General features: G+C 47.6%; 1 protein-coding gene across 1 annotated transcript; it reads right to left on the bottom strand.

Annotated features, from left to right (window-relative positions):
- LOC102164431 (nuclear RNA export factor 3-like) lies at positions 787–9,517 on the bottom strand. The gene is made up of 19 exons (XM_021079855.1): positions 9,341–9,517; positions 6,935–7,091; positions 6,561–6,714; positions 5,859–5,942; positions 5,647–5,751; positions 5,442–5,522; positions 5,266–5,335; positions 5,022–5,110; positions 4,774–4,902; positions 4,538–4,647; positions 3,604–3,640; positions 3,174–3,242; positions 3,035–3,090; positions 2,788–2,895; positions 2,600–2,658; positions 2,372–2,487; positions 2,240–2,282; positions 1,628–1,700; positions 787–1,093 (listed from the first exon to the last, which is right to left on the bottom strand). Exons 1-19 carry the CDS (start codon positions 9,342–9,344, stop codon positions 916–918), a joined length of 1,722 nt encoding a protein of 573 aa, XP_020935514.1. The 5' UTR covers positions 9,345–9,517; the 3' UTR covers positions 787–915.

Genomic DNA, 11,328 nt, shown 5'->3' with positions numbered 1-11,328 from the left:
AAGTATGATATATACATACATAGAATATTATTTAGCTTTTGAAAAGAAAGAAATCATGCCACGTTACAACACAGATGAACATTGAAGACATAAATGTTAAGTGGTATAAGACAATCACAAAACAACAATTTATGTGAGTAATGTGATTCCATTTATATGAGGTATGGAAAGTAGTCAAACAGATAGGGACAGATAGATGGGTGGATGCTAGGGTGTGTGAGAAGCCCTGGGCAGCCTGTACAGGGGTGAGGTGATAGAGGGTGAACACCTTGCTCCCTGGGAGGGACCCCTCTACAGCGTGGACATGTCGACCTACACTGATGAGGGAAGAGCAACGTCAATGCAGATTTGTAGTCAATAGCAGATGGAACTGCTTTGGTACATAGATGAATTTTCTAAACAGAACTGGATTCATAGTAAACAAACCATTCCAAGACATCTGTTATTCTTCTCAAAATGTACTCCCTTTCCTTAAAAAGAAAAATGAAGATGGATACCACCAGGAAGTCAGATACAGGATGTGCTCTGAAAGTGTTAGATCAGGGCACTCAGCAAGAGGGAGGGAGGGACAGAGGTTGGGATTTGGGTTTAATGGCTTCTATCAGAGTTTTTGGAAAATCTCTGCCACCTGGTAACAAACTGTCTATAACTATCATTTTCTGGTTTATTGAGTCTTGAGATTGGAATTTAGCCAGTGTCTTAACTGAAGAAAAAGCTACACTAGTGAGGGGGAGTGACTGGACTAGAGGAAACTTAGAAAAACACACATACACACAGATGCATTGCCAAATCTATTTTGATTCATCTACCCATGAAGTTGAACACAAGGAATGCTTTTCCAATGTAAAGAATGTATGTGCACATGTATATGAACTATGATCTTCATCATTACTTCTGAGATGGTGGTTCATCCATTCACTTTTGGAAGTTCATCCCAGATGTGACGGAGAAAGAGTGCACCATTTCCTGCTGTTCTGAGGAACGAGAAGGCAAGGAGCTGGCAGAGCAGGCAGGCATTGGGATGAAGAGCACAGATTCGGTCTCACTCCGGCTGGAGTCACTCACGAACAGCTCGTCATTCACAATGCACAGACTGGAGAAAACATGGATCCTTAGATAACTCATGGATGGAACGCCCCACCCCCCAAATGCTGACTTTGCACCAACTGCCACTCAGGAACCAGATTCTGTCCATAGCCTTCCTGTGTCTGCCCTCAAGATTCCTTGACTGAAACTTCTGCACTCCCACAGGGTCCACATTTGGAGATACTGTCTACCAACCTCACTAAATTTATAGGTTTATCCCCAACCCAGGAAAGATTTTGCATTTACCCTTTACAATAGCCCAGGGAGTGGACAGTCTGATCCCCATTTTCAGAGGAAGTCACTGAGCTACAGAGAGGGCATGTGACTTGACCAAGGTCACACAGCAAGTGAGTGTTGGGTCAAGGAGAGAACCCATGTTCCGATTCCAGAGCCCAGGCTCTTCACCACTAGGCTAGACTGCTCCTCAAAGCTACGGGCTGGGATTTCCACAATATGGAGAAAACCTAAGGTCTGCAACTCCACAGTCCCACACCTGAGCCCAGGCTGGGATGGGTGTTCCCATCCAAGACACGGCACTCACCTAGAAGAGGTGGCAGGGGTAGCGATGAAGGTTCGGGTGAAGGCACGAACACAGCCCTGATAACGACCTTCCACTGCAACGACCAACAACAGGACCCCTTAGAGCCCCACGTGCTTTACACACACCCACAGGGTCCTCATCAGGGTATGACTTGACACTCAGGCTGAGGGGACACTTGTTCATGAACGGGCAGGGTGTTGGGAAGAGGAGGGCAACTGTAGGAGCAGACTGCTCCAGTGACGGGGCCCCACGACCACCAGTCTGAAAGTCCTTGGGATGCATGTTCCACAGCCGCCTAAGAGGCAGGTTTATCACCCCACTTTGCAAAGGAGGACACTGGGGGGTTAAGCAATGGCCCAAATTCCCAGAGCAAGGATCTGGGATGAGAGCCATCAAACCCCATGACCTGGGTCCCCAAGACCCAGGGTGTATGGAGCAGAGGGCATGACTGCAGGTCACACCTGCATTGTCTGTGGGAAGAGTGAGGGCTGGAGAACCCAAAGGGGGTGGGAAGGTAAGGCAGGGGTCGGGGAACGGAGGGAGTTCTGAGAGGGAGCCCCACCAGAAGGAAGGCTCACTGGGGCCTCTGGGGAAGGGGCTACACACACCCACCTTCCTTGAACACCCCGTTGACGGAGAAGCAGAGCATCGTTTCCTGAAAAGGAAGAGCCCAGGTGCTCAGACACCACCTAAACACCCACGGTGGCTTCCCAGTCCTGCCCGAGAGAGGAAGCAAGAGCTCACCGTCTGGAACCATGTGTCCACCACAAAGGAGCTGAGGTCATGCTCAGTTTTGGGAAACACACACAAGGAGGTCACAATATCAACCTTTGTGTGGTTCAGCAGCAGGACCCTCAGGTCTGTAGGGGAGGGGAAGCAAGCGAAGGTCATGGCTGCCCCACATGCCCTGGGTCAAAGGACTGACCCCTTAATGGTCCCCTTTCCAGCCCAGTTTTCCCGTCACCCACTCACCAGGGTCCTTGAGCTTCTTCATGTTCCTGTTTTCCTCGAGGTACTCACACAAGCTGCTTCTAGGAGAAAAAAAGGAACAGGATGTGAGGGGGTCCAGCGAGGTGGGGGTTTGCAGGAGCAGACATGTATCTGCTGGGGAGCCCCATGGCCTGCCAGCCCGGGAGCAGAGTGTGAGCTGGGATACTCACGGGTCTGGGTCCTCGGGGTGGAAGGGAATGGTCAGAGAGAAGCAGGCCTCGTCGTGATAAGCACCCAGGAGACGCTGTCGGTTGCCATAGTCATGGATCAAGTAATAACTGGGCACGAGAAAGGACGATGGTGTGTCCATGTGGTCTGGACCTCAGAGGAAACCTGAAACCTCCCGGGGGCAGTCCTGCACGTGGGCAGCTCGCATGTGCTGGCCCTCCCCTTCCTCAGATTCCCACGGAAACTCACTGCTGCAGGAATTGCAGGACTAGACTCTTCAGCTCATTGGATCCAAAGAAGCTTCCCTGGGATGGAAACAGTCCTCAGGACCAGGGCCAACACCCTCCTCATGCACCGCCTAAAACCCTGAGAGATCCTCCACCCTCACCTTGCACGTCGGTAGGCACTGGCGGGCTTCAGCACCACGGTGAGTTGCTGGGGGTGTCTCCTGGCCATCCTGGGGAGGGAAGAGGAAGTCAGCAGTGCAGACCAGGAGGTGGGGCTGGATGATCAGGGAACAGGTGGGCCCGGGAGAAGGAGGGCGTCAGAGGTCAGGCGCCAAAGGGCCCTGGAAATTCCATGGGCAGGACTGCACTTGGGATCAGCACCGTGGGCCCCCAAAGCCTGTGGAGCCTGTGCTCAAGGACGATCCAGAACTGTAGTCTGGTTCCCTCCAAGATGGTCCCATCCCCCTCCCACCATGACCATTAAGGGCCAGGTCCAAAAAGGTAACTTGGGCAAGACCTAAAGGGGGTCAGAGCAGCTTGGGGGCACTGCCAGTGTCAGTCAGAGGAGTCAGTGGTCAAGGAATACATTACCAAGCACAGCAACTTGGGGAACAATTCCAAGATGGAGCTGCCAACATCAAGACAAAATAGAAAAGCCTGTGAAACTGCACAGGTCACCTTCCTGGTGTGACCATGACACTGACATTAGACACAGCCCAGTGTGCCCCACCCACACTCCGGGGTCCCAGCTTCCAGGGCCTTGGGCACCTCTCCCCATGGACTCTCCGGAGGGAGAGTTCCCTGCCTTCCTCCCTTCCTCCATCCTCCTTCTCCTTCCTCCTGGGGGATCCCCCCGAGACTGCCCTGACTCCCTTCTCCAGGGCCACGAGAAGCAGCATGTCAATCCCATGCTCCAGGCCTTCCTTCCCCCCTTCCTCCCTCCAGGTCCCCACTGAAGGCTGTGGAGCGAAGAGGGAAGGGGGTGGGAGCCCGGGGCTCAGCCACCTCACTGGGGGTCCAGGGTTCCGCCAGGACCAGGACACCCCCAGGGATGGCCCAGGATGCTTGGGCAGGGAGCTGAGTGAGCCAGGGCTCAGGAGGCAGGGAGGGAAATGGAGGGGATGAAGACAGAAAGGGAGGGAAGGGAGGGGAAGAGATGAGAGAGACGCAGGGGCATAGAGACAAGCCTGGGACAGAAAGCTAAGCAAAGAGAAGGGGAAGAAGCTCTCCCATGGTGGTGGGGGTGGGTGAGGGAAGAAGACAGAAGAAAGAGGAAAGAAATCTCTCCTGCTGCAGCCCCCTCCTTCACCTGCCCTGGAATGGCCCAGGCACCTGAGGTAGGAATGGAAAATATGTACATGCTGACGTGGGGCCTCACTGGGATCTGACTGAACCTTTGTCACCTCTGTCAGAGGAGCGCATGGGGCCTGTGGTCCTCCCAGAGAACCAGGTCAGGTGCCTCTTGCGAACAGCCACTGTCACAAGTAACTCAGACTCCCAGGGGCCAACAGAGGGGACCTCTGACCTTAGGCTGGTTGCCTCATCAGGGGAGGTATTGCACACGGGGTTTCTGTCTGCACACATCTCATCGGGCTCCAGCCGCTGGACCTTGTCCATCTGCCCTGCAGACTTCACCTGTAATTATAGGGAAGAACCACGTGGACCACAAGGAAGGCCTTGTACCCCCAATCCCTCCTTCAACAAATGCACTTACCTTCTTTGTCCCCACCTCATGAGCCCTCCACCTTCCCTTCAGAGAAGGCTCTGGGTACCACCCCTCACCTCAGTGTTGGGGAGGTTCAAGTTCTTGATGTGGGAAGCATGCTCCATAGTGTTGGGCAGGCCAACCAGCTGGTAGGGTTTCTTGTTGCTCAGGTCCAAGGACAAAAGCTGTGATGAAGAAAGAGTTGAGTGAGGACCCCAACAGGGGATATCCAACATCCATCTGCCGCTTCTGCCTAATCTTCCCCACCCTCACCGCAGTCCCCACACTGAGCCTAACTCCTCACCTTGGGCACATTCTCTCCATAGAGCTGCAGACAGGTGGTCATGGCATTTCCAGGATTCTGTACTGTTCCCATGCCAGAGGTCATCAAGCCTCCAGGAAGATGAGAGGAGGGAAACAGAAGGCTGAGAAGGTCCTGGCCAGTAGAGCTCCAGCACCAACCCCTCCCCAAGTTACCATCCCTGAGTGTCCTTGCCAGGCAGAACCTTCTGCCCTCCCCTGCCCTAGAATTACTGCTGCAGCCATACCAGGGTCAAAACGGAGTCTCTGGATGTGAAGAAATTGCTGGGAGCCCTCATTTTGTCTGTTCAAGGTCAGCTGCACAGTTAGAGATGGAGTTCAGTGTCTCTGAGGCTGAGGTGGTGAAGGGGGGCAAGAGATGGGTCTGGCTCTGAGTGCACAGCTTGTGTTGGCTCTGCCTTACCTTCATCTGCTCCACCTTTGCTGACCTCAGCTCCTTCTGCACAGAGCGGGGTGCATCACAGGGGTCCACAAAGACCGATATCTGGACAGATCCCAAGAGGGGCCAGGTGAGCAGCAGGAAATCTGAGCCTTGGGATCAAGCAAGACCATGCCCCTGGCCTGCCCTCTTGCCCCCAGCTGGACCTGTCCATGCCCTTGACACACACCCTTTCCTTAGCCTCATTGTAAATCTTGCCACTGACATTCCTCAGCGCGAAGGCAATGTTGGCATTCTCCACAAAGAACTGGGCCTGCATTTTCTCATAGTGAAACTGGAGGGAGAGGGGCGAGAGACACAGAATATGAGACGAGAGCCATTTCTCATCTGGGCATTCCCTCCACCCCGTTCCCTCTCATCTGCCTCAATGTCCTCTCTTACTTCGACTGGGGTGAATGGGACACCGCAGTGCTTCTGAATCAAACTCAGCAGCCACTTCTCCTCATACTTTATGCCAAATGGAATCTAGAAGCCAAAGGAAAAAATGGGACAGAAAATTGACATAATGAAATCCAAGGTTCAGATAAGACCCAGCCATATCCTCCTTTACAACCTTTTGTCAGGCTTCAGATAATTGTTTAATACAGGACACTGTCTGTCATTGCTAACTTTTGTACCAGGCATGGATTCCCTAAATCACCTCTCTCTCCATTCACAGACTTTTCTCGAAACAAACAACTTAAGATGTTTACCATGTACTTCCTTTTATAAAGGTCTCCGAGATCTTACCTGAGGCAGACCTGGCCTGCCCCTCTGACAAGGACCCCTGACTCATCCTCCTCCTCCCTCTCTCAGCTTGAGCCTAACTGAGCCTTCTGGTGTGAAGCCGCTCCCTCTCCTTGGCAGGAGTTCCCTCCTTTGCTTTCAGACAACCTCTCCCATGCGACCCGCAGTCTATCTGTTCCCTTTAAACTGCTTCTCTCAACCTGCTCTTACATGGTCTATGGTGTTACCTCCTAGGAATAACAAGACAGATCAACAACTCCTCTACCCAGAAAACTTTGTAGCATCTCTACATGAGTCCAACAGAGGTCCCTCTGTCATCTTCTTCTACAAATAAGATCCTAAGGCCAAGAGACTCACTGTGATCTTGAACCAGCTCCCCAAAGTCTCATCCTGCCTGATTCTCTCCACTTTTCCCTCTGGAGGCTTTTTGTCTGTGTCCATGTTAACATGGGTTAGGTCTTGCATCTGAAAATTGCCTCTCCGATGATAGGGTGGAATGCCATAGGGAGTGCTGTGGGGAAGTAGAGAGAAGAAAGTAGTCCATATATGCTCAGAAAGTCTACACATTTTCCTCAGTGATACCAGATCTACAATGAAGTTGTGCTCAACCACTAAGCTGATGCTATCATTCCTCACTCTGCCACAATGGAGAGAAGAATGAGACGTAATGAGCTACAAAGTTTTGTTTTCCGCTGGTTGTTACATGTCTGCCATGCCGACTGGTCACTTACTATCTTACTCGAGTGTCCACGTGAGCATCACTTCCTACTGAGTTTCTATCTTTCTGCTCCTGAGAAGTGACCTGTTCAGACCAATAGTTGTATCTCCTTTGGTAGATACCCCAGCATCTTGCTCTTCTTTGTATAGGGTTCATTTGGTCAGTGTGCTCTGAAATTGAGAATAACACATCAATGGTCCCAGTATCAGAGAAAGCCCTGGGTAAACATCGTGGTTAATGAGGAACTATCACTGATTTTTATAACCTAAATAGAAATGTTATCACATTGCTTAAAAGTCTGGGAGACTTCACTGTGGTTTCGCTTCAAGGGAGATGAGAGGTGTGGAGCATCACAGCCAAGAGGGAAATAAGCACAGAGGAATGGGTTTGGATCTAGGGTTTTATTCCCTGCTCTGCCCTGTTCAGGCTAAGTGACCTGGGATAAATGGCTTTTCATCTCTAACTCTCACATCTCTGCTCTGCTCTAGGGAGACAATAAAATCTACCCTCAAATCTACCCTACTCTCATTGTTCAACAGTCAAAGTTGCTTTCTCTGTCTGATGAAAGTACTAGAGAAATTAAAGATAAGTCTGATTAAAAGGTCCAGAATGGTGCCTGGAGAGACATATAATGGAGAATATCAAGAGCAAGGGGAAGAGAATTAAAGGAGGTGCAATGAACATACCAGCACGTGGTTAATGTGAGTCCAAGAAAGCACAGGGAAGCGTGAAGAAATGCTATTTGAAAAGATCTTGGTTGAGAAGCTTCCAAAAGCGACAAACTATCAAGTCAGTATAACAACATTAATAGGAGAAAAACTATGCTTTAAGGAAAGACATACCTAAAAAAAAGGCATTCATTTCATCATCATCTAGCAAAAACTAGGAGAATTTGTGTCTAGAAGACTCCAATTAAGAGAAATATGACAGTTTCTTCTTTGGGCAGAAGTATTGTTCCAGGTCGAGTGCAGAAATACTAATGACATTTGTGAATACGTAGGCAATTTTAAATAAATATTGACTGTATAACACAAGGATTGTAATTGTTCTGGGGATTTAAATAGATATTGAATGAAAATGCATGACAATAAATTTGGAGGGGGTATTTGGAATCAAACTCTTCCAAAATACATCCATTGTCTGAGGAGTTTTAAAGGGCTAATTAACATTAGACCGTCAAATAGCAAAAATGGACATTGTAAGCTGAATGGTCAACACCACAGGAATGGCAAAGGAATGTTAAAGTAGAGAGATGCATGAAGTAACAATTTAATAGTTGCACAATATGAATCATTTTAAAGGAAAGGAGAGGAAAGGGAACCTAACAAGAGGCAGAAATGAATGTGCCTATAAAGGAAATTCTATCTGTTTTTACATTAAAAGTTTCAGACTAAATATTCCTAATAGAAAAACAGATAGGAACAGACCGAATGAGAAACTGCCCATCAAATGCTCCTTCAAAGAGCCGCATACAGAATTTAATCATCTAGAAAACTGGAAAACAATCAAATTGCAAAATGTATACCTTTTCCACATTAACCTACAGAAAGCTGGTATAGCCATATTACTAAAACAAAAGGTACACTTTCAAGAAAAACAACATTACTAGAGAAAGAATGAGATTCCCTTATGATAGCAGGTTCAATACAATAGACGATAGTCGTGCACAATTCTAAATTTCAGGCATGCATGTTTAAAAGAGGCCCAAAATATACAAAGGAAAGGCTGACAGACGAAGAGAAAATAGACACACCCACAGTCACAGCGTGAAATTTTAGCACAGCTCACTAGTTGACACATAAAATGGCAGACAAAAACTCAGCTAGAGGGAGAGGATTTTAAAATGTGACTAAAATAAATTAACAAATTTACTCAATTGACATAGAACAATGCACGTGACAAGTACTCTTCAAACATTCCAGAAGAGATCATATGCTAGGGAAGAAAGCAAGCCTCAGGAAGCGTCTATGGACTAATGCAGTTTGTCCTTAATGTAAGATTCAATGGTAATGGTGGGTTTTCTGCCCCTCCCCCACCTCTAGTATAAATCCCAAGAACATTACTTTATACGAACCCTACCCCCCCATCTAGGTGACCCTCCCCACTCTCCTAACCCTACATCTAAGAAGATTATATGACTCAAGCTTTTTCTTTAAGCAGGGAAAAATTTCACCTCAGCCATGACCACTTCCTTAGGAGGGGAGGTTTTACTTGTGGAATCAGGATGGGTTAATCAGAGCCCACTTGGCCTATTTCCTCAAGCGAGTGTAAAATAGTCAGCCTGGGCCCTCTCCATCTCTTCTCTAAAGGGGAGGGTTAGGCTGGGTGGGTTTCCTGTGGGTTGGGGTGGGGGAGGGAGCCCAGGACCCCTCCTGCCCTGTGGGGCTCTGAGGACAAACTCTCACACTGACCAACTCACCCATGAAGGCAGTGACCTGTCCCCACTGTCTTCACAGGCTGTGCCTGAAGAGAATCCTTGGGGCCTGGAGCAGGAGGTTTGAAAAATATCAAGGCGGGCTGCTGAGGAAGGAGAGTGCTAGCCCCAAACAACTCTGTCAGGACCACACAAACAAGATGGCGTCCTAACAGGAAGTCCCCTCCCCAAGGGCATAGAGAGGAGAGCCCTGGGGGCCAGAGGAGACTTAACTTCCTGTAATTACTGCCCCCTGAGTTTGCTACCAGCCTAACACCCAGGAAACTCTTTTCCCAACTAAACTATCCCTGCAGAGGAGGCCAACTAGAGTCAGGTGACTTAGAGGACCTTGGTGCCTGTGGCTACAGACACAGGAACTCTTTATGCCAGACTCTCCATCAGCTCCATTACATTGTGTTCCTTCATTCTGCAAACCCAGGGAATTCTGAGTGTCAGCCCATAGGTCAGGCTCTGTAATTGCTACATTGTGTCTGTTCTTTTATGTATTCCTCATAAGGCGAGTCTGATAACAGTATCACTAACCTTTCAAGTTTGCTGGGGCTTAATGAGGTGCTGAAGCCTGTCTAGGGTCATTCAGATGCTAGCTGGATAGACAGAGACTAGAATTGTCCTTCATGGAATGGGGATGATCTCTCTATGCATCGCTTCACTAAATTCTTGGTGCAATATTGGGGATTTTCTTAGGTTTGCTGAATGTTCTGAAAATAGTTAAAGGCTAGAATTAACTCCAACCCATTCCAGAGAGGTAATACCAAAACAAAGCAAGCAACCAAAAACCCCTTGAAGATATAAAGGAAATAGCACTCAGATTTTGGTGGGTCACTGTAATGACAGCAGAAAGAAACAAATCTTAGCCTTTCCCTTTAAAAAAAATGTGTAGTCAATGGAAGCAGGTATGCCCTTAATGGTTAGAGCCAGAACTGTAGCTCTGAAAGTCTCAGATCAGAGTGATCTGCAAAGAGGTAAAGAGGACGAAGCCTGGGCTCCAATTCATGAGCCAAATCTTGCTGGAACTTTCCAGTACCTTCTGGAATTTTCCACTCCTTGCTCAACTTCCTTTCCCAGATTTCTGTACCTTGAGAGAGGAAGTCTAATGCCTGAGAGAGGTACAGAAAAATCTGCATGCGAGTATGTGAACATCTGAGGTAAGGCAAGTGTAAGGGAGAAATGAACATAAATACACAGATAACACCATCAAGTCAAAAGTTGAAATTTTTGACTTTATACAACAACATCATGGGAACATTTTTATAATGCAGAAATCTATATGAATTTTTGTCAGTTGTTTATTAGGTATTTTCAAATGTTCCTCTCAACAAATTAGCCTTATCACAAAATAGTAAACATTAACAACATATACTTAGAAAATAACATTCTTCTGCAGCTTCCATCTGTACAAGCCCATCACCATGACACACAGACACCCAAGATATTCAATGTAAAAGGATTGGTGCACATTTTCCAGATGTGTTTCTCCTTAGGTAATGTGAGTACCTAACTTACGGCGTTTGAGTAGCTATATATTCTAGATACGTTCTTTTTAAAATTTGCAGTTACATAAGTAATTTTGTCCAAACTGATTTTTTCACCTCGATATTTTGATTTCTTCAGTTCATGGCAGGTCATCTTTCCAGATTTTTATTGAAGAAGCATTTTGCTTTTTAGGTGAATTGTTTGTGGTTACGTTGTCTGTCCCTTTCTCTACTGATTAACAGAAATACTTTTTGTTCTCGCACGTGAGCACAAATCTGTAATATTGTTTGAATTATTGACTCCCAGCTTTTCAATCTCTTAATTAATTTTTCTTTGGACACTACAGAAATTCTTTTAATTTTCATGGATTTTTAAATTTTAAAATAACACAGCTATGACAGAAAAAATAAGTAATACATAAGGTTGCATATGGGAATTCCAGATTCAAAGCCTTGATGGTTTCAGGACATGATGGAAAGGAGCTTTTGACAAATGTTACA

The sequence above is a fragment of the Sus scrofa genome, chromosome X (genome assembly GCF_000003025.6).
Source record: "Sus scrofa isolate TJ Tabasco breed Duroc chromosome X, Sscrofa11.1, whole genome shotgun sequence".
Classification (NCBI taxonomy): Eukaryota; Metazoa; Chordata; class Mammalia; order Artiodactyla; family Suidae; genus Sus; species Sus scrofa.
Note: the sequence above shows the minus strand (reverse complement) of the source record. Positions and strands in the feature narration are given on the sequence as shown.